The sequence below is a fragment of the Scyliorhinus canicula genome, chromosome 16 (genome assembly GCF_902713615.1).
Source record: "Scyliorhinus canicula chromosome 16, sScyCan1.1, whole genome shotgun sequence".
Taxonomy (NCBI): Eukaryota; Metazoa; Chordata; class Chondrichthyes; order Carcharhiniformes; family Scyliorhinidae; genus Scyliorhinus; species Scyliorhinus canicula.
This window is the reverse complement of record NC_052161.1, coordinates 21,982,470-22,007,384: the sequence shown is the minus strand read 5'-3', so window position 1 is coordinate 22,007,384 and position 24,915 is coordinate 21,982,470. Positions and strand designations below refer to the sequence as shown.

General features: G+C 45.8%; 1 protein-coding gene across 3 annotated transcripts in view; it reads right to left on the bottom strand.

Annotated features, from left to right (window-relative positions):
• The window catches only part of LOC119950883 (shootin-1-like), a 144,834-nt gene that overhangs the window by 74,590 nt on the left and 45,329 nt on the right, over positions 1-24,915 (bottom strand). For all 3 annotated transcript variants that reach the window (XM_038773771.1, XM_038773774.1, XM_038773773.1), the window contains exons 5-6: positions 3,483-3,660; positions 2,122-2,219 (exon numbers count right to left, since the gene is read on the bottom strand). In XM_038773771.1, the coding sequence (XP_038629699.1) occupies positions 2,122-2,219; positions 3,483-3,660 (276 nt within the window). The remainder of the gene's footprint in view (positions 1-2,121; positions 2,220-3,482; positions 3,661-24,915) is intronic.

Below are 24,915 nucleotides of genomic sequence, written 5' to 3'. Positions count from 1 at the left end.
CTTTCAGGCAGTGAGTTCCAGCTCCACCACCCTCTGGGTGAAAAAGATTTTCCTCAAATTCCCTCTAATTCGCCTGCCTATTACCCTTCAATCCATGCCCCCTGGTTATTTACCTCTCTTAAGTGGAAATTTCATAGAATTTACAGTGCAGAAGGAGGCCATTCGGCCCATCGTGTCCGCACCGGCTCTTGGAAAGAGCACCCTACCCAAGCCCACACTTCCACCCTGTCCCCATAACCCAGTAACCCCACCCAACAAAGGGCAATTTTGGACACTAAGGGCAATTTATCATGGCCAATCCACCTAACCTGCACATCTTTGGACTGTGGGAGGAAACCGGAGCACCCGGAGGAAACCCACGCACACACGGGGAGAACGCACAGACTCCGCACAGACAGTAACCCAAGCCAGGAATCGAACCTGGGACCCTGGAGCTCTGAAGCAATTGTGCTAACCACTATGCTACCGTGCTGCCCAAAGGTTCCTTCCTATCCACCCAATCTATGCCGCTCATAATTTTGTACACCTCGATCAGGTCCCCCCTCAGTCTTGTCTGCTCCAAGGAGAACAACCGCAGCCTAACCAGCCTCTCCTCATAGCTGAAACGCTCCAGCCCAGGCAACATCCGGGTTTGCAATGTATTGGCAAACATGATCCAAACAAACCGAATCGACACACAGGAGTGGTTTAATGCTGTGGGTTAAAGGATAACTATCCAGAACATCAAGATTCTTCCGTGTGGAAAAGTGCTGCAGGATCTTTAACATCAACCTGAGAGAGTAATACTGCATAAGATAAAGATGATGGCATTAAGGGTAAAGTAGTAGCATGGATAGAGGATTGGTTAATTAATAGAAGGCAAAGAGTGGGGATTAATGGGTGTTTCTCTGGTTGGCAATCAGTAGCTCAGGGATCAGTGTTAGGCCCACAATTGTTCACAATTTACATAGATGATTTGGAGTTGGGGACGAAGGGCAATGTGTCCAAGTTTTCAGACAACACTAAGATAGAGTGGTAAAGCAAAAAGTGCAGAGGATACTGGAAGTCTGCAGAGGGATTTGGATAGGTTAAGTGAATGGGCTCAGGTCTGGCAGATGGAATACAATGTTGACAAATGTGAGGTTATCCATTTTGGTAGGAATAACAGCAAACGGGATTATTATTTAAATGATAAAATATTAAAACATGCTGCTGTGCAGAGAGACCTGGGTGTGCTAGTGCATGAGTCGCAAAAAGTTGGTTTACAGGTGCAACAGGTGATTAAGAAGGCTAATGGAATTTTGTCCTTCATTGCTAGTGGGATGGAGTTTAAAACTAGGGAGGTTATGTTGCAATTGTATAGGGTGTTAGTGAGGCCACACCTGGAGTATTGTGTTCAGTTTTGGTCTCCTTACTTGAGAAAGGACGTACTGGCACTGGAGGGTGTGCAGAGGAGATTCTCTAGGTTAATCCCAGAGCTGAAGGGGTTGGATTACGAGGAGAGGTTGAGTAGACTGGGACTGTACGCGTTGGCATTTAGAAGGATGAAGGGGGGATCTTATAGAAACATATAAAATTATGAAGGGAATAGATAGGATAGATGCGGGCAGGTTGTTTCCACTGGCGGGTGAAAGCAGAACTAGGACTAGGGAGCATAGCCTCAAAATAAGGGGAAGTAGATTTAGGACTGAGTTTAGGAGGAACTTCTTCACCCAAAGGGTTGTGAATCTATGGAATTCCTTGCCCAGTGAAGCAGTAGAGACTCCTTCATTAAATGTTTTTAAGATAGATAGATAGTTTTTTGAAGAATAAAGGGATTAAGGGTTAGTGGAGCTGAGTCCACAAAAGATCAGCCATCATCTCATTGAAAGGCGGAGCAGGCTCGAGGGGCCAGGTGGCCTACTCCTGCTCCTAGTTCTTATGTTCTTATGTTCTTATGTACTTCCTCAGCACCACACTGAAAAACCAGCTTCAATTATGTACTCAAGTCTCTGGATTCGGGCTGGAAGACAAGACCTCACTCAGAGTTAAGGTCAACATCATTCATCTAATAAAATCAACCAATAACATTGAAATCATAATTATTTCAAGTATTTTTCATTACTTGGCAGCAACATTTCTTCTTCTGTACCTGTCACTTACTTTATCAGTTAAGCCGTTCCATTGGTCTCTCAGGTTTTCCAAATGAAAAGATAGCTGTTTCTTCTCTTCCAACGTCGATGTCAATTTGTCTCGAAGCGCTATGTTTCAGAAACATTTTAAAGTTACATGAATGGCAACTTTCCTTTTCTACTTTCTGTTTTTCTCTGAACCTTTACAATTGTCAGAATGAGGGATCTCAGTGCAGAGAAATGGACAATGTTGATATTTATTGCACTTTAAATTGGGCGGATGCAGGATAGACCCAGAGTAAAATTCTATGTACTCCAAGAATGGGTCTTTAACCCAAACAAACAGCACCACTCACTTTACCATGGCAAATTTAGCCATTCTTGTACTAGTTCAAAAAAAAAGGGCAGCGTACATTACACATACCAGCTTGATACCAGTAACTTTTCAGCAATGAGGAACTGAGATAGCCAAGATGCCAGAGCTGCTCTGTAATGTATTTGGATACAGCAAATGGGCCTTTGTGCTGTGCAGCTGCAACCAAATTGATTCAATTTTGTTTCCATCAGGTAAATGGGGCTGGTTTAGCTCACTCGACTAAATCTCTGGCTTTTACAGCAGGCCAGCAGCACGGTTCGATTCCCGTACCAGCCTCCCCGGACAGGCGCCGGAATGTGGCGACTAGGGGCTTTTCACAGTAACTTCATTGAAGCCTACTCGTGACAATAAGTGATTTTCATTTTTCATTTCAAATGTTAAAGCAAATAAAAATGAAGTTACCATATATCTTAATGAGCTTCCTGGAAACATTTCACAACCACATTATTTGTCATTATGGAGCAGCAAATAAGAAGCTAACATAGTGTGAGAATAAATCTTTAAGCTAGTCACAGGTAATTGATTTATATTTGTTTCACTTTCCATAAATAATTTAAATTTTTACGGCATGCAGTTTATGTTGAGAGAAAGATGAAAAGCCAATCTCCACCAAGACGTAATCACAGACATCCATTAAAAGCACTCCAAAAAATAATAATATCAATATCAAAACCCGTCTTACATTTTATCTTAATTTCAAGAAAGTGGTTGGTGGATTTAGGACTTCTTTTTTTAATGAAATACCATTCTCTTTATAATACCTCACCTGGGGGCAGCACGGTGGCGCAGTGGGTTAGCCCTGCTGCCTCACGGCGCCGAGGTCCCAGATTCGATCCTGGCTCTGGGTCACTGTCCGTGAGGAGTTTGCACATTCTCCCCGTGTTTGCATGGGTCTCACCACCACAACCCAAAGACGTGAATGTTAGGTGGATTGGCCACGCTAAATTGCCCCTTAATTGGAAAAAATGAATTGGGTACTCTAAATTGATTTTTTTTGTTTTTAAATAATACCTCACCCTGGATTTGCTGTTGGCAGTCAAATGAGGAACATCTGGCATCTTTGTCTGATGTTGCATTTGTCACATCAATTGCTGAATCTTCGTCGAAAGACAGCTCTACAGGGATGGTCTCTGTTCCCAGTTTTGCCGCATACAACATGCTGATTCTTTTAAGAGACTTATTGTCTTTGTTCAGCTGAAAGTGAGAATTTCTGTAAATGAGCACATTTTCACTGAACACTTCAAAGTCATTTTCTTCTCAATGTGTACAGCGAATTTAGCTTTGAAAGGATCGATATTCAGTGTAACCTTTTCATTCTGATTTCCAATGGCGCTGCTCGGGAAGGAGGAATAACCCAGAAAATCATCCGCCATTCGAGTTATTTCAAGTTGTTGAAGAACTACTTGATTCTATAATGGGCTGTGAAATTATGAATTGCTTGGGGAAATAGGAATGAATCAGGAACAGTCAGCACAGATTTCTAAAAATGTACCAGACCGATCTTACAGAATTCTGTCAAGAAATAAGAGAAAGGATAAAAGGAATGTAGTGGTTTATAAAATACAGCACCTTTTTTTAAAAATTGACAATTTCTCAGCTTAGTACAGGACCCCAGCAAAGGACTAGAATCACAGCAGAGATCTGGGGAGGGGTAGGAAAACCAATCCCTGCATTGGTAGGGGTGGTGTTAGAGACGAACATGCAAAATAAAAAGGAAGAGTTTGAGGTCAAGTGGACATAAGTGCACACATTGTATATAGATGCAGGCTTCCCAATATTCCCAGCGTTATCCACTGGGAATCGGGATTTGTACATTTTAACAGCTGAATCTGGTTATTCGCAATGAATCTGATGGGAGGATATTTTAAAAGAGAAACTGATCGAATAAATTGAAAAATGTTGAAGAAGAAACACTGGAGGATGTTTTTTTGCATCATTCAATCCCAGCAATACAATAATTCGCAGACACGATAAGAAACACCAGCTGGAGTCAGGCTCACCGGCCCTCAGTAAGAGTTCAGAGGCAGCCACGGAGACTATCGGAGGCAGAGGCAGACTGTTTCAAAGACCTGCTCCTGTGTTTGGGAATTTTGTCCCAATTATAATGAAAATAGTCAGGCCCTCGAGCCCCTCAACCTCCACATGCCCTCATTCCCCACAAACTCCGCATGCCCTCCACCCACCCCATGGTGCCTCATACCCCCCCATGTCAAGTTATGTCCTTCCAGCCACCCCCATGGCTCCTCATACCCTCCATGCCAGGCTGTGCCGCTCCACATATTCCCATGGCTCCTCATGCCCTCCATGCCAAGCTATGCCCCTCCACCCACCCCCATGGCCCCTCACACCCTCCATGCCAAGCTATGCCCCTCCACCCACCCCCATGGCCCCTCACACCCTCCATGCCAAGCTATGCCCCTCAATCATCAATGCGAAGGATGGTAATTGCAGCTTCTGTTGGAAATTTCAGACTCTTTGTTTTGACCATAGTTGGCTCAAATGCACCAGCTTGCTTTTTGGTTCTCCATTTATTAAATCAAGGCCAATCCATTTGAGAATTTTGCGTTTTGGGTTTACTTGGGCTTCGTTGTGGAATGCATGGAGTTTAGCAACCAGGTCTGTAGAATCCTGAGCTGCATTTACTGCCAGAGTCTTTGGAATAACCAACTAGGCTCGGGCATGGCCGCTCATACCCTCCATGCCAAGCTATAAACCTCCATCCATCCCATACCCCCTCACACTCTCCATGCCAAGCTATGCCCCTCAATCTACCATGCCATGGCACATCCTTGCCCATTAACTTTGGTTTTGTGAATCCTATCGTGACAAAAAGATATGCTTAAAAGCTTTAAAACATTATCTTCACTGCAGCCCAATTAAAGTCATTTGACAAGTTTAAAATTTAAGGAGCAGGAGCAGAAAACACTTGAAGTTTCTCTCTTTTGTAAATAAACATTGTGCAATTGACAGACGAGATCAGAGAGCCAGAGCTATCAAGCAATCTTTTCCCTGGGACACAGATGTTTCACCACTTTAATGGATGCCTGGCCTCTCTGCCAAGAGTGCATAATGAGGCTTGGTTGGGAGCCTAGAGATCCATTAGAGCGCTGAAACAGCTCAGCTCCAGGGAAAATATTCCTTGGGTTTTCTGGGTTCCCTCATCGCCTCTATGGTTCATGACACCTCTGAGGTGCCGTGAACCACAATTCTTTGAAAAGGTGGCCGAACTCCATGAATATTTTAGAGGACTAGGATAAGCTTATCTTTGCAATAGAGCTGACCAGATTAGGAGCGCAGGATGCAGGCTTGCAACCCAAACCAGCCCACACCGTTAAACATCACTGCTGAAGATCAGACAGAAACCCCGGGAAAGGGGGTCAGGAATCCAGGCTACCATTTTCACTCCTCCACAGTGTCTCCTGACTCCAATGAAAATCTAGCCCATTATCTCTGTAATCTTCCAGATTCCCCTTTCTAAACACATTAATCATCAAACTGCAAAAGCTTTTTCCATCACCCAGCAGCCCCCTCCATCTACCCCCCTCTCCCTTCACTAATAGTCAAGGCATCAGCCTTGTGCTCTGGAAATTATCTGCATAAATTCCTCCACCTTCCCCTCCTCCTTCAAGACCATCTTGTAGACGCAAGCTTTAGGGAAATACTCTTTAGCTTAAGTGTTTAATTTTTCTTCCCCTTACCTCTCTGCAGTGCCTCGGAATATTCTTCCGTGCTATAGGCATAACATAAACGTCATTTGTTTTTTTTGTGTGTTTGTCAGATATATTATTTCTTTTTTTTTTAATAAACAATTTTATTGAGGTAGTTTTTGGCTTTATAAACAGTTACAGACATCATCAGAAAGGAAGCAAAAATGGCAAAAATGTGCAAACATCCACGTACTTTCAATACTTCCATCGTAACATATTGCACAAGCCCGCTCCCCTCCCACCGGTACTACCCGCCATATTTTCCCTCCTACTCTATTCTACCCACCCCCCCTTCCCCCACCCCCCTGCTGACGCTCACTCTCCCACAAGAAGTCAATAAATGGTTGCCACCTCCGGGTGAACCCCTGCACAGATCCCTTCAAGGCGAACTTAATTTTTTCCATCCCCAGGAAACTCGACATGTCCGCAAGCCACCACTCAGTCTTCGGGGGCTTTGAGTCCCTCCACGTCAATAATATTTGTCGCCGGGCTATCAGGGAAGCAAAGGCCAGCACATCGGCCTCTTTCTCCCCCTGGACGCCCGGGTCTTCCGAAACCCCAAAAATTGCCAACCCTGGACTCATCACCACCCTTGTTTTTAGCACCTGGGACATGACCCCCGCAAATCCCTCCCAGTACCCCCTCAGCTCAGGGCATGCCCAAAACATGTGAACATGGTTCGCTGGTCCTCCCGCGCACCTAGCGCATTTGTCCTCTATCCCGAAAAATTTGCTCATCCGAGCCACCGTCATATGGGCCCGGTGAACGACCTTAAATTGGATCAGCCCGAGCCGAGCACAGATATATTATTTCTATCCATTGTGTTGTTCACAATGATTCAGAGATACAATTTTTACAACACTAGATGCTATTGTCTTTGCAAGGCCACCGATCTGCAGTGCTGTGTCAAAGCTGGTGTTATTACATAGTATCTGGAATTTCTACTAAGGCTTTAGCATCGAATTCTGCAGTGTTCATTATTCGGTGAAAATTATAAAAGGGCGTGGCTTTTATATTTGCTTTTAATATATTTTTATTGGGATCTTTACATTTTTACAAATAACACAACAAAGCAAAAGAAAAATCCACAAAAACATCAATGCAAATACAGTTAGAATACAGTCGGGATACAAAGAACAAAGAAGAACAAAGAATAGTACAGAACAGGAACAGGCCCTTCGGCCCTCCAAGCCTGTGCCGACCATGCTGCCCATTTAAATTAACATCTTTTACACTTCCAAGGTCCATATCCCTATATTCCCATCCTATTCATGTATTTGTCAAGATGTCCCTTAAATGTCATTATCGTCCCTGCTTCCACCACCTCCTCCTGCAGCGAGTTCCAGGCACCCACCTCTGTGTAAAAAAACTTACCTCATACATCTACTCTAAACCTTGCCCCTCGCACCTTAAACCTATGCCCCCTAGTAATTGACCCCTCTACCCTGGGAAAAAGTCTCTGACTATCCACTCTGTCTATGCCCCTCATAATTTTGTAGACCTCGCACGGTGGCACAATGGTTAGCATTGCTGCCTACGGCGCTGAGGACCCGGGTTCGAATCCCTGCCCTGGGTCACTGTCCGTGTGGAGTTTGCACATTCTCCCCGTGTCTGCGTGGGTTTCACCCCCACAACCCAAAAGATGTGCAGGATAGGTGGATTGGCCTCGCTAAATTGCCCCTTAATTGGAAAAAATAATTGGGTACTCTAAATTTAAAAAAATATATATTATAATAATTTTGTAGACCTCTATCAGGTCGCCCCTCAACCTCCTTCGTTCCAGTGAGAACAAACAGAGTTTATTCAACCTCTCCTCATAGCTAATGCCCTCCATACCAGGCAACATCCTGGTAAATCTCTTCTGCACCCTCTCTCAAGCCTCCACATCCTTCTGGTAGTGTGGCGACCAGAATTGAACACTATACTCCAAGTGTGGCCTAACTAAGGTTCAATACAGCTGCAACATGACTTGCCAATTTTTATACTGTCGGGATATAGTCAGGATACAGTCGGGAAATAGTCGGGTTACAGTTGTGATACAGTCGGGATATAGTCAGGATACAGTTGTGATACAGTCGGGATATAGTCAGGATACAGTCGGGATACAATCAGGATACAGTCAGAATACAGTTGGGATACAGTCAGGATACAGTCGGGATACAGTCAGGATATAGTCGGGATACAATCAGGATACAGTTCGGATACAGTCAGGATACAGTTGGGATACAGTCGGGATACAGTCAGGATACAGTCGGGATACAATCAGGATACAGTTGTGATACAGTCGGGATATAGTCAGGATACAGTTGTGATACAGTCGGGATATAGTCAGGATACAGTCGGGATACAATCAGGATACAGTCAGAATACAGTTGGGATACAGTCAGGATACAGTCGGGATACAGTCAGGATATAGTCGGGATACAATCAGGATACAGTTCGGATACAGTCAGGATACAGTTGGGATACAGTCGGGATACAGTCAGGATACAGTCGGGATACAATCAGGATACAGTTGGGATACAGTCAGGATACAGTTGGGATACAGTCAGGATACAGTCGGGATACAATCAGGATACAGTCAGAATACAGTCGGGATACAGTCAGGATACAGTCGGGATACAGTCGGGATACAATCAGGATACAGTCAGAATACAGTTAGGATACAGTCAGAAAACAGTTGGGATACAGTCAGGAAACAGTTGGGATACAATCAGGATACAGTTGGGATACAATCAGGATACAGTTGGGATACAGTTTGGATACGTCAAACCCATCAGCGCAAAAAGAAACCAAGCAGAATCCACAAGTATCCCAGCACGAAGGGGGAGTGACATTACAGTTATACCCCATAACGCAATCCTACCCAGGACAGAATAGGCAACAGCCAGAAGACTACAAGACTATAGAGAGGTCCAGCAACAACGCATCCAAGCTAGTCTCACACCCAGGGTCTCCCGTGAAAAGATAATAAAAAAGTAAAGACCAGTGCGACCAGACCCAATCCACCAGATCTCAGGTTCAAATCACCCGTGAAGTGGCCAGCAACCAAAGGGGAATCAGCTGCCTGACCACCAAGCACATCCAAGGGGAGCGACAGGACAATCACCAGAGCAGCAATTAAAATAAGGATAACCTCAGCCCCAGTCAAAAGGAAGAGCCCGACCCTAGGGAGAAAGGAGGCGTCAAGAATCCCTCCCCCCACCCGCCCCTCCCCACCCCCCTGCCCCAGGGGATCCATCCGAGCAACCAGGAAAGGAAAAAGTCAACACTTCTATAAAACAAACCCTCGAGGTGTACCTACTCCCAATCAGCCAGAACACCGAGATCCAACCATCTGCCACATTCACCAAGTCAAAACTTCACCTCAAGTGCTCAAGAGAAAGACAAGCAAAAAGTGAGAGTCGCAACAGAAGAATCACCTCCAGCGTCTCTCAGAAAAGAGAGCAAGAGAAGGAAGTACTCGAACCATCAGAGCTAATCACATGGATAACCAGAAATCGGCATCCAACACAAACTCCCAACTTCTCGAGCAACCGCCCGACACGTCAGCAAGGAGAAGAGCCAACCTTACAAACCACAATGGAACATCACTTCTACTGCAGGGAATAATAATAGGATATCTACTAGGCATATCACTCAACTCATCCCAAAGTCTCTAGTTACCCAGAAGCCAAACTCAGCATCTTCGAGCCCCTCCCACAGGTGCCCTCAGGGGAAGGGCACCCACAATCCACAGGGACAACAGGATAGCAATCACCATACCAGGCCTGGACTTGCCCAGGGCGAAGGAAAAGGACCTCAGGAGAATATGACCCTAAGATCCTCCACATAACCCCAACACCCCACACCCCGCCGAGCCTATACTAACCTAGTCCCAATCGGGGCAAAGCACCATACGCAGCTACACGAGATGAGGAAGGATAAGCACTCTGGCTTTAGCCGGGAGGGGACCCCAGACCAGAGAGAGACAAACCATCAAGACACCCACAAAAAGGGCACCATGGGAGGGATGGCCTGTCTCCCTCCCTGGCATCCAGGAGCACCACGTCCCACCAGACAAAGCCAAAACCTGGACTAGCACCATACTCACCCTGATGGGAGAAAAAAAAAATCACCCTGAGAGAGAACACCCAACAGAAACTACCACCATACAAAGGATACACAAGGCCACCATTATCTGCAATCCGCAGTCACAGAAACCGAGTCCATTACGACCTGACCAATAATACAGCTGACACTCTAATTGGTCCAAAAGCCTCGGAAACAGCCAAAGATTGAGACCCATACAAGGATCAAAAATAAACTCATTCTTAAGTGGGAGTTCAACAAAACCCAGTACTCCCCAAGATAGCAAGAAATCTGCCCAGGCACAAGAAGGCTAGCAGCACGGATTCTGAAACCCAAATCCAACAGAAATAAAAAGAAAAGCCTGCGACTGATTAATTCTAAAGTGGGGGGTGGGGACCGACCCTGGGGTTTAAAGACAGGGGCTGGATTCACCGTTTTTCGGCCCCAAATCGGTGGCGCCCCCTCACTGTTCCTGCGACCAGTGTGGGGATAGCAGCCGTGTTGCGTAAAACTCCCGGCTCCCACAATAAAAACAGCTGGAGAATGGGCGGGTCCGTATCCGCGCATGCGCACGGCGATGACTTGGAGCGGTCACGCCGTAAAACATGGCGCCGGTTGTGCGCGGACCCGACCTGCCAGATAAGGCCTCTTGTCCATCCCCTGGCCACCCCCCACCAGTTGGACACAGTCCGCAGCCGCCACACCGGGTCCCCGACCACTGAGACCACACGTCAACTGTGCGGTCGGGTACTCGGCCTATCGGAGCCGGAGCATCGGGATGGGCCTTCAGGTGACGCGCTAAGGCTGTCCCAACGTGACGTGATGACGCCATTTTGGAGGGGGCGGAGCTTGCAAAACCTGCGTAAAACAGGCACCGCCCCTGATTTTGGCGTCAAAAGGGATTCTCCGCCCGATCGGCAATTACGAAATCGCCGTCGGGAACGGTGAATTCCGCCCAGGATATGTTTTGCTCCATCAGATCTGATACGAAATGTCCATCTTCCAAATCAAGATCCCCAATACATGGCAGCCAATTCTCAACCTCACTCAGGGAGTCTTCCACCACCTGACAATGAGGACCAGGCACAGAAGTGCATTCCTCCCAGTCTTCCCCTCTCTCTCCCGAATCTATCAGGATGAATGATGAACCATGCAACAGGAACTCAACAGTGCGGAGGCAAGCCTTCACCAGGGACAGTGCTCTAACTATTGCAAGAACCTTCTTGTGAGCCTCTGTAGCCTCCACAATAGCACCCTGCAACTCTTGGAATTAGCCCTGACGACCTGTCCTGCAGAGTCAAGGTTTCATCCAGAGCAACGTCTCCTTTGGTAGTCATCACCCGTTGATGCACACAGCACTGCCTGGGCAAGAGCCCATGCAACATCAACTGCACCACTGAAAACAGGGCTCCACCCCAGCCCAGCCCAGCCTTGCCCAGCCCAGCCTTGCCCAGCCCAGCCCTGCTCAGCCCAGGCCAGCCCTGCCCAACCCAGCCCAGCCACCACAAATTTAAACATCTGATCCCGACTGTTACGGGTAGAGACACAGGCCAAACACTTCTTGGAACATACCACAAGCTATGTACACCAAGAAACGACAAGTATGAAATGTGCACTAGGATGAAAAGGTGGATTCAAAGATGTGCAGAGCCAGAGACCCCGAAAGCCCAATTGCTCCCAAGCTCACATTAGGGGCTGGTTTAGCTCACCAGGCTAAATCGCTGGCTTTTAAAGCAGACCAAGCAGGCCAGCAGCATGGTTCGATTCCCGTACCAGCCTCCCCGGACAGGCGCCGGAATGTGGTGACTAGGGGCTTTTCACAGTAACTTAATTGAAGCCTACTCGTGACAATAAGCGATTTTCATTTCCTTTCATGTGACCCCCCTCGTGGCTTTTATATTTGATACATACTAATTACCTCATGTGGCATTTTGCCAACCAAATCAAGCCCAAATATAATCCTCAGATGAAACACAAATGCAAGGTAGGAGACAACTGAACCAAAGTATGCAAGAATTACTTTATTCCTATTTTAAAGCTATGATCTATGTTCTTATTTTTAAACTTCTATTATAAATTCCAAAGTTGATCAATGTAATGGGAATTCATTCCATGGGGCGCAGACTTGAAAGGATATGGTGGACAACTGACTGTGCTATCCACCATCAGATCTGGCTGGACCACATAAACCACTATCAGGTCCTGATACCATTTACTAAAATTGCTCACTATTCCAAGGCCTTCTTTGAAAGTAAAGATAACCCTTGGCTTCTTTTCTGTACTGAGAAATGTTGGGTGGAACCTGACCATATTTTTTCAGTATCAGGCTCTGACTGAAAAATGGTGGTAGCTCTCCAGCAGCACAGCCAGGTTTTCACGCCAGATCTTGATGCTTTCCGAAGAACAAAAATTAGTGGGTAGGATTTTGGGTCAGTCTGGGGTAGTGAGCCCATCGGGTCACTATCTTCAAAGGGTGCCCCGATCAGAACTGAAGATCAACTCCCCCACTACCACCACTGCACCCCCCCCCCCCCCCCAATCATTGGGTTCTTTCTTCCCTGCCCCTTCCCCCAAATCTATCCATCCCCCAACACTCCAGTCATTGGGTTCTGCCACTACCCCCCCCCCCCCCCCCCCCAACAAGCAACAGGCTCTCTCTCTCCCAACCCCAGCACGGATGTATTGCCAGAAATTTTCCTTCACTGCTTGCTCCACTCCCATACCTATTCCCCCCCCCCTCATTAACCTTGGCGCTCTCCCTCCTATCACCCATTATAAGGAACCCCCCCCCACCCCCCCACCCCCCACCAATGTGGCTCCTCAAAGGGCCTGCCAAACACAGTTTGGCACTGCGAGGTTGGCATTGCCAGCTGGACACTGTCAGGTTTGGTAATGCCACCCTGAATTGCCAACCTGTGCCAAGGGGCAGTGCCAGGGGGCTGTGGAAGGGCACCGTCCGGACATGTCCCTGCCCCCCGGGGATAAACATCCCTCTGCGTCCCTGGAGAAATCCCCTCAACTAAATCTTGTTTTTAAAAAGCGGTTGTCACATTGGCGAGGTTTGAATATTCAGTGACGGGTGGGACATGTGGTTGGTGGAAGGGGAAGCTGACTAATTATATTCAAATGTATTGATATGATGCTTCCGCCCTCTGTGGGTGTGAACCTCATGATGTCAGTGGTGAAGGTGTGGAAAATCAGGAGAAGCAATCTCTTGCGTTTCCTGACTCCCTTTGGATTTGCCTCCCACATTGGTGTTCTCTCCGATGGCAAAGGCGGGCTGAAAATCTTCACCGTTGTCTTAAGCCCCTTTCCAGCTCCTCCATCCTTTATTTCAACAGTAAGTACGGGGAGCTCATGGACTCGATTAACAAGGGAGTTAAAGGTTATCAGGGGTAGGTGGAATGTGGAATTGAGGTCACAATCAGATCAGCGATGATCGTTCGCACCCGTTTATGCCAACTTCCTTCTTGTTCTCTCGCCAATCTTCTATCATTGCCAATATGTTATCCCCTGCACCATCAGCTTTTATTTTCCGCAATACCTTTTGTAGAAAGGATTTGATTAACTTTATCCAATGCATTTAGAAACTCCAAGTACAGTACATCAGCCGGTTCCCCATTACCCACAGCACATGTTATTTCTTCAAAGATCTCCAATAAATTGGTCAAACATGAACTCCCTCTCGCAAAACCATGTTGACACTCCCTGATTGCCTTGAATGAATCTAAGTGCCTCTTATAACATCGTTAATAATAGCTTCCAACATTTTCTCTATGACAGGCATTAAACAATCTGCCTTGTAGCTTCCTACTTTCTGTCTCCCTCTCTTCCTGAATAAAGGAGTCACACTCACTATTTTTGGCACCTTCCACAAATTTGGGAATTTTGGAAAATTAAAACCAGTGCATCAGCTATCTCAGTAACCACTTCTTTCAAGATCATAGGATGAAGTCCATTAGGACCCAGAAACCTGTCAGCCCTCAGCTCCAACACTATCCACCCCAACACTTAGATACTGCCATCCAGCTGGGAGTGGGACTGCTCTGACCTAGTTAAATTCTTATCCATCTAATCACAACCAGGGAATTACATACCATCGCTTCTCTTCCAGCTCCCAAACCTTTACTTCCACTATCCCCAAGGATCTATCCACACCTATTTCTCATCTACATGTTGCCACTCAGGGGTATCACCCAAAAGCATAATATTAGTTTTCACATATTTGCCGAGGGCATCCATCTCCTTATGTGAACAAATGCCATATTTTGTTTCATAATGCTGCTATGCAACTTGGAAAATGTTATTTTTTTAATATAAATTTATAGTACCCAATTCTTTTCTTCCAATTAAGGGGCAATTTAGCATGACTAATCCATCTACAATGCACATCTTTGCGTTGTGGGGGTGAGACCCACGCAGACACGGGGAAAATGCGAAAACTCCACACGGACAGATCGAACCGGGGTCCTCGGCCCCGTGAGTCAACAGTGCTAACCACTGTGCTGCCCCAATTGGAAAGTGTTATTACATTAAATACAACTTGTTGCTGTTTATATAAACTCATTCTGCTCTAACTGTGTCCTCCTACCAGGGGTGGCGATGTAGCATCTTCATGGGCGACAGGATACACAAAGCAAAAGGTTGACAGGAAGTGCACACAAATTTAATGGACTATAGTTCATTCCCTGTGGTATTGATTACAGGGAGTAAACTCTATCTGCAACATTCGGGTCAAGGCAGCTTAGCAAGTTTAGCATGTGGCCATTGAATTCAACCAAAAAATAGAGTCGGGGTTATGAGAAAGTAAAAGTGGATACACTGAGGGAAGAGGAGAGGCAGGGCCAAGGATGGGAGAGAGAAGAGGGCATGGAGACAAGTGGGAAGGTGTAGAGACAGGAGGTGGATGAGAAAATGGAGGGAAAATGGACAGGAAGATTAGTTCCAACTTCAGGCAAATGGAGAATATTCCATCGCTCTCTTGGCTTGTCTCTTGGTGGTGGATGGGCTTTGACGAATCAGAAGGTGGGCACTCGCTGTAGAATATCAAGGCGGGGTGTCTCCATCCCGCCGCACCAGATTTCTGGTTTAGCATGCCGTCGGAACTCTCCGTTTCGTCGGCTGGTCAATGGGGTTTCCCATTGTGGGGCAGCCCCACGCCGTCGGGAAAACCCCGGGCTGCCGGCAAAATGGAGAATCCCACCGACAGAGAATTCAGCCCCTAGTCTCTGACATGTTCTTGTAGCCACAGTATTTATGTGGCAGGTTCAGTTTAAGTTTCTGGTTCATGGTGATCACCAGAATGTTGATAGTGGGGTTTTGGCAAAACAAGTGCCATTGAAAGTCATGGGCAGGTACAGAATCTCTCTCATTTGAGATAATCATTGCTTGGCACTTGTGTGGCACAAATATTAGTTGCCACTCTCAGCCCAAGCTGGGATGTTATTCAGGTCTTGTTGGATGAAAGCATCTACAGGTAGAGTGTCCTTTATCTGAAACATTTGGGACAAATTGTTTTGGCTTTCGGATACCACATACAGACCTTGGCTACTTACATTAAAAAGTGACCATAGCCCAGGCTAGCTATAGTCTAAAGTAAATCAGACAGCTAGAAAAGTAAGGCGTACCACTGAATTCAGCTTGTACAGGAGGGTTCCCAACATAAACAGTGCAGACAAAGAACGAGACTTCCCACGTTAAAGATTCGGTGCAGTTGATGAGCTTTGTATCGGCTCGGGTCATATCAGCCTGTGCCAGGGACTTCCACGCTACAGCCTGGGTGCGGTTGGTGAGGTTCACATCAGCTCGGGTCAGGGATCTCTGCGCTAAAGGTCAGGTACAGTCGACAAGGTTTGTGTCAGCTCGGGTCAGAGACTTCTCGTGCTAAAGGTCGATGATGTTCAAAAGATCCGTTTTTTGGAGTTTTCGGTTTTCACTACAGATAAAGGATTCTCAACCTATAGTACATTTCTTTAAATGATAAACCAGCTGCTCTAAAATTCTGATTCGAATGACACATCTGACATTATTCTGAATCAGACGGTAAATTTATCTAACAGGATCAGCAAATATATTCAGGTTTAATTTTGCATGTCGGCACAACAGTTTCTAAATGCATAACATTGTCAAATGTAAAGCACTATTTTCAGTGTCGTGTAATAACCTTGTGCATAATTTTCCTTGATAACATTTGAATTAATCCCAAATAATCATATTGTGAGGACATGTTAATAGATTGCAATATATCATTACAATCAAAAAACGGAGACAACTCCTTGCGAAAGTAGGAAGTTAATACCATCAAATCTAGCTTCTGGCAGGTACAATTTCTGCAATATCTGGCAAATAGAAGCTCTGAAATGGCATATATTATTAAGGAAACATGCCCTCCATTCTATTTACTGATGAGTAATCTTGAGTGCAATCAACATAGCATACTGGAGCTACAAAAAAATCACTCATAAAATAATGCATCTCTGATGAAGCAGACATTGTAAAATTACAGACTTTCTTAAAACTCATCAGTAAGTGGGAACAGGGGTCATCGTTAATAAGTCATAGTTACACATTCTTCTTCACCATGCACACAGCAAAAAAATCAATGAATATAAATTGCTGCATGAGAAACAATTTTCGACACAAGTCATTTTTTAACTAATCAAAATGTTGGGTATTGCATTTGTTAACAGTATAGTTGAATATTAAATATTTGTGCCAGTCAATAATTTTTATTGTATAACTTTTAGAATCATTTACATTGAAAATATAAATAATCCCCCAAGATATGTGAGGTCCACCTTGTCTGTTCTCTCTAAATGGGTTTTCACTAAAATGAAGAATATATGGGAATGCGGGCAGCACGGTAGCACAGTGGTTAGCACAGTTGCTTCACAACACCAGGATCCCAGGTTCGATTCCCGGCGTGGGACACTGTCTGTGCGGAGTCTGCGCGTTCTCCTCGTGTCTGCGTGAGTTTTCTCCAGGTGCTCCGGTTTCCTCCCACAGTCCAAAGATGTGCAGGTTAGGTGGATTGGCCATACTAAATTGCCCTTAGGTTAGGTGGGGTTACTGGGTTACGGGGATGTGTGAGCTTAAGTGGGGTGCTCTTTCCAAGAGGCGGTGCAGACTCGATGGGCCAAATGGCCTCCTTCTGCACTGTAAATTCTGTGATCTATAAATGCCTCTGAATCAAGTACATCCAGAAAGACATAAAGGCAGCTTTAGAGTAACATCTGTCTTGTGTTTGATTTTTTGTATTGTGTGCATGCCTGCCACTATGATTTCAAATTTAGAACTAAAATGAGATTGCCAGCACACACCGCTGATAACATGTTGCTGAAGGGAACAATAGGGGAGATGGTGGTTTAGTTGTAATGTCACTGAATTAGTAATCCAGAGAGCAAGGCTGATATTTTGAGAGATGGGGTCAAATCCCACCATGGAAAATAGTGGAATTTAAATTCAGTTAGTGATAAATTTGCAATTGGAAGCTAATCAGCAATAGTGACCATGAAACTATAAATTGTGGCAAAACCCCAATCGGGTTCATTAATGACCCTTCAGGGAAGGAAATCTATCTCCTACCTGGTCTGGCCTACATCCAGGCCTCGCAGCAATGTGGCTCCTAAGTGCCCACAAATGGCTGAATAAGCCACTCAGTTCAAGGGCAATTAGGGATGGGCAACAAATGCTTTGCCCATGACACCCACATTCCATGAAGGAATATTTTCAGAACGAATGACTGATGAGAGAGAGGGATTAGATTATGAGCATTAAAGAGGCAGGCTCAGGCTGGAAAACCAAATGTTCAGAGCTGGTATTGTTGATGTCATTCGGAACCTGAAGGGACTAAATAATGCTGCTTGCAACAAGCATTTTGTCTGGAACTAAGAAACAAATAGAGACAAGGCCTGTGTTTGAAGGGGGAGACAGTGATTATATATTTTTTTAAATTATCTGTGGAAACATTATTTCAATGAGCAAGCAGTAAATCTATGTAAAAGGCTCCCTCGGCAGAAGTATGAGTTAGATCAAATGAAAGCTAGATTTCTTTCACTATTTGGATATACAGTATCAGAGCAATTTGAGACATGAAAATTTATAAATGTGCCATTCCAATTCTCTTTCTGCACCTAGTAGTGCACTAAGGCAGTCTTTCGTCTGTTTCCATGGCTAGTAATTCCCGGAACAGTCTGTCGCCAGGGGCTTGTAACTTGAGAAGCAACACTCCACATCAAGTGTGGCTGACCAGGAGTCTCTCCCGCTCTTACCTCTTGCCTCTGGCATGTTTGGAAGGATTTCCAGGTTGACACATTCAACCTGTTTGACCGCGTTATGAATGTACCATCCTTAACAGGATGGTACAGCAGGGTAGCATGGTGGTTAGCATAAATGCTTCACAGCTCCAGGGTCCCAGGTTCGATTCCCGGCTGGGTCACTGTCTGTGTGGAGCCTGCACGTCCTCCCCCTGTGTGCGTGGGTTTCCTCCGGGTGCTCCGGTTTCCTCCCACAGTCCAAAGATGTGCGGGTTAGGTGGATTGGCCATGCTAAATTGCCTGTAGTGTCCTAATAAAAGTAAGGTTAAGGGGGGGGGGGTTGTTGGGTTACGGGTATAGGGTGGATACGTGGGTTTGAGTAGGGTGATCATGGCTCGGCACAACATTGAGGGCCGAAGGGCCTGTTCTGTGCTGTACTGTTCTATGTTCTATGTTCTTAACCAGCAAGTCCTGGGATGGAACTTGAAGCCGGAGCTCCTGGGTCAGGAGCAGGAACGCTAACCACTGTGCCACAAGACCTCATAAATGTGCCATATTAGGGCAGCAGCATAGTGGCGCAGTGGGTTAGCCCTGTTGCCTCCCGGCGCCAAGGTCCCAGGTTCGATCCCGGCTCTGGGTCGCTGTCCGTGTGGAGTTTGCACATTCTCCCCGTGTTTGCGTGGGTTTCACCCCCACAACCCAAAAGATGTGCAGGCTAGGTGGATTAGCCACGCTAAGTTGCCCCTTAATTGGAAGAAATGAATTGGGCTCTCTAAATTTTTTTTAAATAAATGCCTTAATTACTCAAAACTTACATTGTACAATATCTAAGTTACAGAAAATATGGACAACACTGGTTAGGGGTAGAAACAGTGTATATGGATATTGGGTGTGTACTTGTCAGAAATCAGGGACAAGGGCAGCACAGTGGCACAGTGGTTAGCACTGCTGCCTCACGGCGCCAAGGTCGCAGGTTCGATCCCAGCTCTGAGTCACTGCCCCTGTGGAGTTTGTACATTCTCCCCATGTTTGTGTGGGTTTCACCCCCACAACCCAAAGATGCACACTGTAGGTGGATTGACCATGCTGAATTGCCCCTTCATTGGAAAAAGTTAATTGGGTACTCTAAATTTATTTTTTTTTTAAGAAAGAAGGGATAAGTGGTTTCCCATAAGAATCTGTGCTGGAGTCTCAAACATTCTCGATAGAGAAACAGTAACAGATATCCAAGTTTTTTGATGATACAAGGATTGAAGAAGTGTAGTTGGGAGAATTACATTATTGAAAGACAATAATTGATTAAATCAGGAAACCTGTAGCAGATAAATTACAATGTAAGTAAGTTAGTTCACATCTGCAGCACTGTGTACACCTTTTTATTTTTATTCGTTCTTGGGATGTGAGCAATGCTGGCAAGTCCAGCATTTATTGTCCACCCCTCGTTGCCCTTGAGAAGGTGGTGGGGAGCTGCCTTCCTGAATTGCTGCAATACAACTGGTGTAGGTTAATCAGTGTTGTTTAGAAGGGACATCCAGGATTTTGACCAAGTGACAGTGAAGGAACTGTGATATATTAACACATCAGGATGGTGTGTGTCCTGGAGGGGAACTGGCAGGTGGTGGTGGTAGGCTCATGCATCTACTGCCCTTGATGATTAGTAGGTGCTGGTTGAAGGAACCTTGGCGACTTGCTGAAATGTGCCTTTGTAGATGGTATAGTCCAGTGCTTTTCAAATTTTTTTGCCGGGGATCCATTTTTACGAACCGGACAACTTTCGAGAACCAACCCAGCCGACCTTCGCGACCCACGCCGGCTGACCTTCGCGACCCATGCCGCCCAACCTGCGCGACACACCATTTTCTCTTACCTTGTTTGTTGCTGACAAAAATGAGGGAAATGTTTTGGGTCCCTTTGGCCCCAATGGTCCCTTTGTCCCGCCGAACTTGGAAAACAAAAGGCTGCGACCATATAAAAAAAAGTGTGGCAGCACTGCGCATGCGTGCCCGATCATCGGTGTACACGCGCATAGTTTTGCACATCCGCACCAATGATCGGGCACGCATGCGCAGTGCAGCCGAATATTTTTTATCTGTTCCTGGCCACTTTGAAGGCTGCTTGCAGCCAGCATTATTAAAAGCCGGCTGTTGCACGCGGATTTGCGCGATCGACAGCTCCACGACCCTCCCGACACCCGCCCGCACCCCGAGTTTGACAATGCCTGGCATAATCTGTTGCTGCTGTATGTGAGTGGTGAAACAAGTGAATATTGAAGGTGGTAGATGGGGTGCCAGTCACGTCGGCTGCTTTATCCTGGATGGTGTTTGAGCAAGTGAATATTCCATCATGCTTCTGACTTGTGCCTTGTAGATGCTGGACAGTCTTTAGGGAGTCAGAAGTATCACTCTGCAGAATTCCCAGCAGCTGATCTGTTCTTGTAGCTACAGTATTTGTACAACTACTATTGGCTTAGTAGTCAATGGTAAGCCCCAGAATGTTGACAGTGACATTTCAGAAATGGTAATGCTATTGAATATCAAGGGGAAATGGTTATATTCTCACTCATTAGAGATGGTCATTGCCCGGCAATTGTGTGACCATAAGACCATAAGACACAGGAGCAGAATTAGGCCACTCGGCCCATCGAGTCTGCTCCGTCATTCAATCATGGCTGATATTTTTCTCATCCCTCTTCCCCTGCCTTCTCCCCATAATCCCTGATCCCCTTATTAATCAAGAACCTATCTATCTCTGTCTTAAAGACACTCAGTGATTTGGCCTCCACAGCCTTCTGTGGCAGAGTGTGGCATGACTTACTTGCCACTTATCAGCTGAAGCCTGAATGTTGTTCAGGATTAGCTGAATATAGGAATGGACAGCGGCATCACCCGAGGAGTTGTGAATGGTACTTTGTAATCTACGTGAACATCCGCACTTCAGATCTGATAAAGGGGAGGTCATTGATGAAGCAGCTGAATGTGGTTGGACCTAGAACACAACCCTGAGGATTTACTCAGCTGCTCCTCATATGACAATACTTTCATCCCAGGAATCAATCTAGTGAACCTGTGTTGCATCACTTCCAATGCAACTACATTCTTCCTTAAATATGGAAACCAAAACTACACAATATTCCAGGTGTGGTCTCACCAATGCTCTGCACAATTGTAGCAAGACTTCCCCTAGCCAGAGGACAGCATCTCAGAATAAAGGGTAGGCCATTTAGGATTGAGATGAGGAGGAATTTCTACACTCAGAGGTTAGTGAATCTTTGGAATTCTCTGTCCCAGTATCTCAGTCATTGAGAATGTTCAAGGCAGAGATCAATAGATTTATAGATATTAAAGACACCAAGGGACATGGTGCGGTAAAATGGTGTGGGAAAGTGGTGTTGAGGTGGGAGATCAATCGCGACCTGGTTGAAAGGAGAGCAGGCCTGACGGGCTAAATGGCCTACTCCTGAGCCTATTTCCAATGTTCTTATATTCTTGTACTCAAATCCCTTGTCAATAAAGGTCGACATGCCATTTGCCCTCCTACTTTCTTGGATCTGCCCACTAATTTTGTGTTTCCACTCGGTGCTGAAGATGGTTGTAGATGCTTCGACCTTGTCTTTTTTACGGATATGCTGCTTCCCCATCATTGAGGGTGGGGATGTTTCTGGTGCCTCCTCCTCCAGTTAATTGTGTAATTACTCACCACCATTCATGACTTCATGTGATAGAAATGGAGAGCTTTGATCTGATCCATTGCTTGTGCAATTGCTTACCTCTGTTTATTGCATGTGGCTTCCACTGTTTGGCAGACATTGGATTGGATTGGATTGGATTGGATTTGTTTATTGTCATGTGTACCGAGGTACAGTGAAAAGTATTTTTCTGCAAGCTGCTCAACAGATCATTCAGTACATGGAAGAAAAGGGAATTAAACAAAATTCAAGAAAATACATGAGAATACATAATAGGGCAACACAAGATATACAATGTAACTACATAAGCATTGGCATCGGTTGAAGCATACAGGGTGTAGTGTTAATGAGGTCAGTCAGTAAGAGGGTCATTTAGGAGTCTGGTGACAGTGGGGAAGAAGCTGTTTTTGAGTCTGTTTGAGAGTGTTCTCAGACTTCTGAATCTCCTGCCCGATGGAAGAAGTTGGAAAAGTGAGTAAGCCGGGTGGGAGTGATCCTTGATTATGCTGCCCGCTTTCCCCCGGCAGCGGGAGGTGTAGATGGAATCAATGGATGGGAGGCAGGTTCGTGTGATGGACTGGGCGGTATTCACGACTCTCTGAAGTTCCTTGCGGTCCTGGGCCGAGCAGTTGCCATACCAGGCTGTAATGCAGCCCGATAGGATGCTTTCTATAGTGCATCTGTAAAAGTTGGTAAGGGTTAATGTGGACATGCCGAATTTCCTTAGTTTCCTGAGGAAGTATAGGCGCTGTTGTGCTTTCTTGGTGATAGCGTCGACGTGAGTGGACCAGGATAGATTTTTGGTGATGTGCACCCCTAGGAATTTGAAACTGCTAACCATCTCCACCTCGGCTCCGTTGATGCTGACAGGGATGTGTACAGTACTTTGCTTCCTGAAGTCGATGACCAGCTCTTTAGTTTTGCTGGCATTGAGGGAGAGATTGTTGTCGTTACACCACTCCACTAGGTTCTCTATCTCCCTCCTGTATTCGGACTCGTCGTTATTCGAGATCCGGCCCACTATGGTCGTATCGTCAGCAAACTTGTAGATGGAGTTGGAACCAAGTTTTGCCACGCAGTCGTGTGTGTACAGGGAGTAGATAGGGGGCTTAGTACGCAGCCTTGCGGGGCACCGGTATTGAGGACTATTGTGGAGGAGGTGTTGGTGTTCATTCTTACTGACTGTGGTTTGTTGGTCAGAAAGTCAAGGATCCAGTTGCAGAGTGGAGAGCCAAGTCCTAGGTTTTGGAGCTTTGATATGAGCTTGGCTGAGATTATGGTGTTGAAGGCGGATCTGTAGTCAATAAATAGGAGTCTGATGTAGGAGTCCTTGTTTTCGAGATTCTCTAGAGATGAGTGTAGGGCCAGGGAAATGGCGTCTGATGTGGACCGGTTGCAACGGTATGCGAATTGAAGTGGGTCAAGGCGTTCCAGGAGTATGGAGGTGATGCGCTTCATGTGCCACACAAAAGGCTGCTGCATAAGATAAAGATGCATGGCAGTAAGGGTAAAATAGTAGCATGGATAGAGGATTAGTTAATTAATAGAAAGCAAAGAGTGGGGATTAATGGGTGCTTCTCTGGTTGGCGTTCTCTAGATAGTGGTGTCCCTCAGGGATCCGTGTTGGGCCCACAATTGTTCACAATCTACATAGATGATTTGGAGTTGGGGACCAAGGGCAATGTGTCCAAGTTTGCAGATGACACTAAGATGAGTGGTAAAGCGAAAAATGCAGAGGATACTGGAAGTCTGCAGAGGGATTTGGTAGGTTAAGTGAATGGGCTAGGGTCTGGCAAATGGAATACAATGTTGACAAATGTGAGGTTATCCATTTTGGTAGGAATAACAGCAAACGGGATTATTATTTAAACAATAAAATATTACGGCATGCTGCTGTGCAGAGATACCTGGGTGTGCTCGTGCATGAGTCACAGAAAGTTGGTTTGCAGGTGCAACAGGTGATTAATAAGGAAAGTGGAGTTTTGTCCTTCATTGCTAGAGGGATGGAGTTTAAGACTAGGGAGGTTATGCTGCAATTGTATAGGGTGTTAGTGAGGCCACACCTGGAGTATTGTGTTCAGTTTTGGTCTCATTACTTGAAAAAGGACGTACTGGCGCTGGAGGGTGTGCAGAGGAGATTCACAAGGTTGATCCCAGAGCTGAAGGGGTTGGATTACGAGGAGAGTTGAGTAGACTGGGACTGTACTCGTTGGAATTTAGAAGATTGGGGGGGGGATCTTATCGAAACATTTAAAATGATGAAGGGAATAGATAGGATAGATGCGGGCAGGTTGTTTCCACTGGCGGGTGAAAGCAGAACTAGGAGGCATAGCCTCAAAATAAGGGGAAGTAGATTTAGGACTGAGTTTAGCAGGAACTTCTTCACCCAAAGGGTTGTGAATCTATGGAATTCCTTGCCCAGTGAAGCAGTTGAGGCTCCTTCATTAAATGTTTTTAAGGTAAAGATAGATAGTTTTTTGAAGAAAAAAGGGATTAAGGGTTATGGTGTTCGGGCTGGAAAGTGGATCTGAGTCCACAAAAGATCAGCCATGATCTCATTGAATGGCGGAGCAGGCTCGAGGGGCCAGATGGCCTACTCCTGCTCCTAGTCCTTATGTTCTTATGATCAGCCTCTCGAAGCACTTCATTACAACTGACATCAGGGCCACCGGGCGGTAGTCATTGAGGCATGTTGCCTGGTTCTTCTTTGGTACCGGTATGATGGTGGTCT